General features: G+C 32.6%; 1 protein-coding gene across 1 annotated transcript in view; it reads right to left on the bottom strand.

The window, feature by feature from the left end:
* Positions 1-3,434, bottom strand: part of PRKD1 (protein kinase D1) — a 357,628-nt gene that overhangs the window by 40,201 nt on the left and 313,993 nt on the right. Inside the window, exons 10-11 of the mRNA XM_012647880.1 lie at positions 2,565-2,844; positions 1,395-1,447 (exon numbers count right to left, since the gene is read on the bottom strand). Coding sequence (XP_012503334.1) covers positions 1,395-1,447; positions 2,565-2,844 — 333 coding nt within the window. The remainder of the gene's footprint in view (positions 1-1,394; positions 1,448-2,564; positions 2,845-3,434) is intronic.

The following is a 3,434-nucleotide window of genomic DNA, read 5'->3' as shown; positions in this document are numbered from 1 at the left end:
TAACATTATTAAACATTTAAACAATAAACTGTAAATCATAGATGAAATTTGCAACATGCCTATAATATTCAAGACATCATCTTTAATTAATTTAATATTACAATATTTTGAAAACCATCCTGATCTTAAGAGGCCTTTCACGTATGTTTCAATAGAAAAAATAAGACTTAAAACCATATAATGTCATTTACTACAAGTATTCAAAAAGGGATTTGCTTATTGAGATGGCTATTTAAAAATGTAATTAAATAATCATGGTTCCCAATCACATATCTGTGTGAGTGCTGATTCCCACCACTTCAGCCTCTACGGCCGGAATGGAGGGGATGCTCCCCTATTAGCCACCCACATGCAGATGAACCTAGACTGCAGCAAGAGGAGGCTGAACCACTGTGAGTGAGCTGGAGACACTGCAGAAGAATGACAACTCAGTATGACATTCTTATCTGGGAACTTGCTAAACTCTTCCATTTCTAGCACTTCTGGAGGGAGGCAACAAGTTCCAAATGTCTAATCTTTTCTATTTGAAATAATAATTGAACAAAGTATGATCTGATGACAATACTCATGCCACTCAAGCAAAGGTTATAAAGATATAGTAGTGATGAATAGAGATTCATGAATTTTATTTTTTAAAAAATCTTCTTAAAAAGTGTAAATAAGGCTATAAAATACTTTCTTTTGATCATAATTATACCAGGCAAAATAGAGCAAAAGGTCTTGGTCACAAGGATGGGGTAGGAAAGCCCTTATTACTTTTTGGCTACTTGCCATAGTGACAAAGTATAACAGATAAAGCAAGCATATGAAGAATGTAATACATTTCATAATATGTCTGATCTATAATTTTCAAAAACTGAGTTGAAAGTATGGAGTTATGTGGCACGGAGACTAGGGTGCTAGAATGTGGACCCATAAACTGTGATTTATGCAACTTTCTTGAAGTCTCCTTGACATGTACAAGTGACTCTAAGAGCATTTGCAACTCCTTGTCATCTGACAGTACTCGTAGGTAGCAACCAAGGAATGAGAACAATGGCATGTTTAAGCTACTCACACAAATCAAGGAATTTATTTTGTCTATTTTACTATGTAATATCAAACATTAAAATTCCAGTACCAAGAAGGGAAAAAAAGGGAAAACGTGAAAAATCAGGCATCTCATTATAATTATCTGAGATGAATATCTTTTGCCTCTACATTACAGAATATAGAAAAATCACTAAACAAATCAATATAATGTGATGTTTCTAAAATCTTATGGAAAAAATCCAAATAGATCTATTTTCTAGAAAATACTGAAAAATTGGAATGCTAGATAAATAAAAATTTCTGAATCTCTTATTTCCCAATAATCACATTACCAAGGTTTATATTAGTAGGTGCATACTTACCACATTTTCTTGAATCTGGCAATTTGATACTGAAATACTCACAGAAATATCTCCTGGAAATGCATGTTTAAAAATACACACACAAGAAGTCAGTAACAGAGGTAATAGCAAAACAAGTAAATACATGCTTACAAATCATCATGCAGGACTGGTTTTAAATAAATCATAGCAATTAGATTTTCCTAGGAAAATGTCTACTAGAATATTTCTTTCCTTTTAAAATTACAGATTCGCTCTGTACTTGCTTTTGAAAAATAATATTTTGTCGTTTAGAGTTTGGAGTCAGGAGGACTTGGATTCAAATACAGATTTGGCTATTTTGCAGCTCTGGTATGAACTTAGACAACTTAATTTCTCTAGAGAGAGAATGAATTCCTCACCTGTGAAACAGGCAAATCATTAACATCTACCTGTTGGAATTGTTTTAGGCATTAAAATAGTGATCTCATATAAAGTGCTTAGCAGCAAAATATATATTCTATTAATATGTATGTTGATTGTAGAGATAAATAAAAAAATTGTGATAGATCAACAGATAACACAGTATAATGTAAAAAGCAGGTTGATTCACAAGTTTCATTATTAATAATCATTAGGAAGTTTAAAATCACATTTTTATATAGATATTCCTCTAAAATTTCTTTGTAAAAATTCATCCTTAACATCTGATTCTGGTTGCATTTTGGCAAATCTATCTCATTCTACTAATGAACAGAGATTTTTTTCCTGGGATAAGATAATCAAGAGTTACCATGCACTCCACACATCAAACACTGCATAGAATACCAGGTTAAGTGGTTTTGGGAAAACATATTAATTCAGTTTAGCAAGTAGCAAGACTCTGGCATTCCATGTCAAACTCAAGCTGATTAGATTACTTCTTTTATAGCCAATAGCTATAGAGTTCTGTAATTGTCTAGTAGACAGTGTTTATACAAATTTATTAAAATTTTAATATACAATAAAGACAATATAATAGATTTAACAAGTGAAATATCTTAGGATTTGCAGCAGCTTTTATTTAGAGACCCTATGTTTTCCAATAAACTAAATCATCCCTAAAGAGTCTTTCTTCATTCTGTTCTTGGGAAAGGCAGGGGAGATGTTTCCTAAGCCAGGGGGAAGGCAGATGGAGGAGCTTTGCTCTAGTTAGAAGACTGGCAGACTCACTGTGTAAGCTGGTTCCTGAACCCACGGATGAGCCCTTGGGAATGACGGGCATAAGCGCATGCTGGATGGCCATCTCCCACATCCTGGCCACATCTGCACCAACGCCACTGGTGAGGACACTGTTATTTGGTGGTGGGCTGGACGGATTGACCACATTTTCTCCCACATAATACACTACGTTTGCTGTAGTGATTTCGAAACAATGAGGATTGGCCCCATTAGGAATTAAAGCTGAAGTTTTTGCTGGTTCCAAAGATAAAATTTCTGATAAAGGAATTTCCTGTGGAAGAGAGAGTGTGCTAAATGTAGTTTATCAAAAGTATATAAACTTTCAAATAAAATTCATGCCAGGGATATGTAAGAAATGACATTACAAATAGCCATCATTTATTTAAAATAGTTTTAAACTATATAATGCAGACTATTGCTAAACAAAATTCAAAAATACTTTTACTATGGAAAATCTTATCATTTCCTTCTTCTGGAAAATGCAGGTGACTTTTTTTCACTATGTTCATGTGGCAGAAATAAGTATGATTAAAAATAATGATTTTGAATCTTCAACAATATCCCAGACTTAGGATATAAATGATAACTTTTATAACTGTGAGGTAGAATCACAACATTTTTGAAACACATTTAAGTAGATACGGCTGCTTTTAAATTTTAACTATTCTTTAAGAAACTGAAATGAATCCTATAATTTGATTCAATATGTGTTAATATAATAATACTGCCAAGTGAATAATTTAAGTGAAGAAAAACAGAGATTGGTTTTAAAAATGAGTAGTTGTTTTTAAGAGAATTTTGATATTAAAAAATTCACCACTGTATTGTCTTCTAGGATATAAGAACTAAGAAATAATGACT

Source organism: Propithecus coquereli, unplaced genomic scaffold, assembly GCF_000956105.1.
Source record: "Propithecus coquereli isolate 6110/MARCELLA unplaced genomic scaffold, Pcoq_1.0 Scaffold273, whole genome shotgun sequence".
Classification (NCBI taxonomy): Eukaryota; Metazoa; Chordata; class Mammalia; order Primates; family Indriidae; genus Propithecus; species Propithecus coquereli.
The sequence above is the reverse complement of the archived record's forward strand: the minus strand, read 5'-3'. Positions and strand labels throughout refer to the sequence as shown.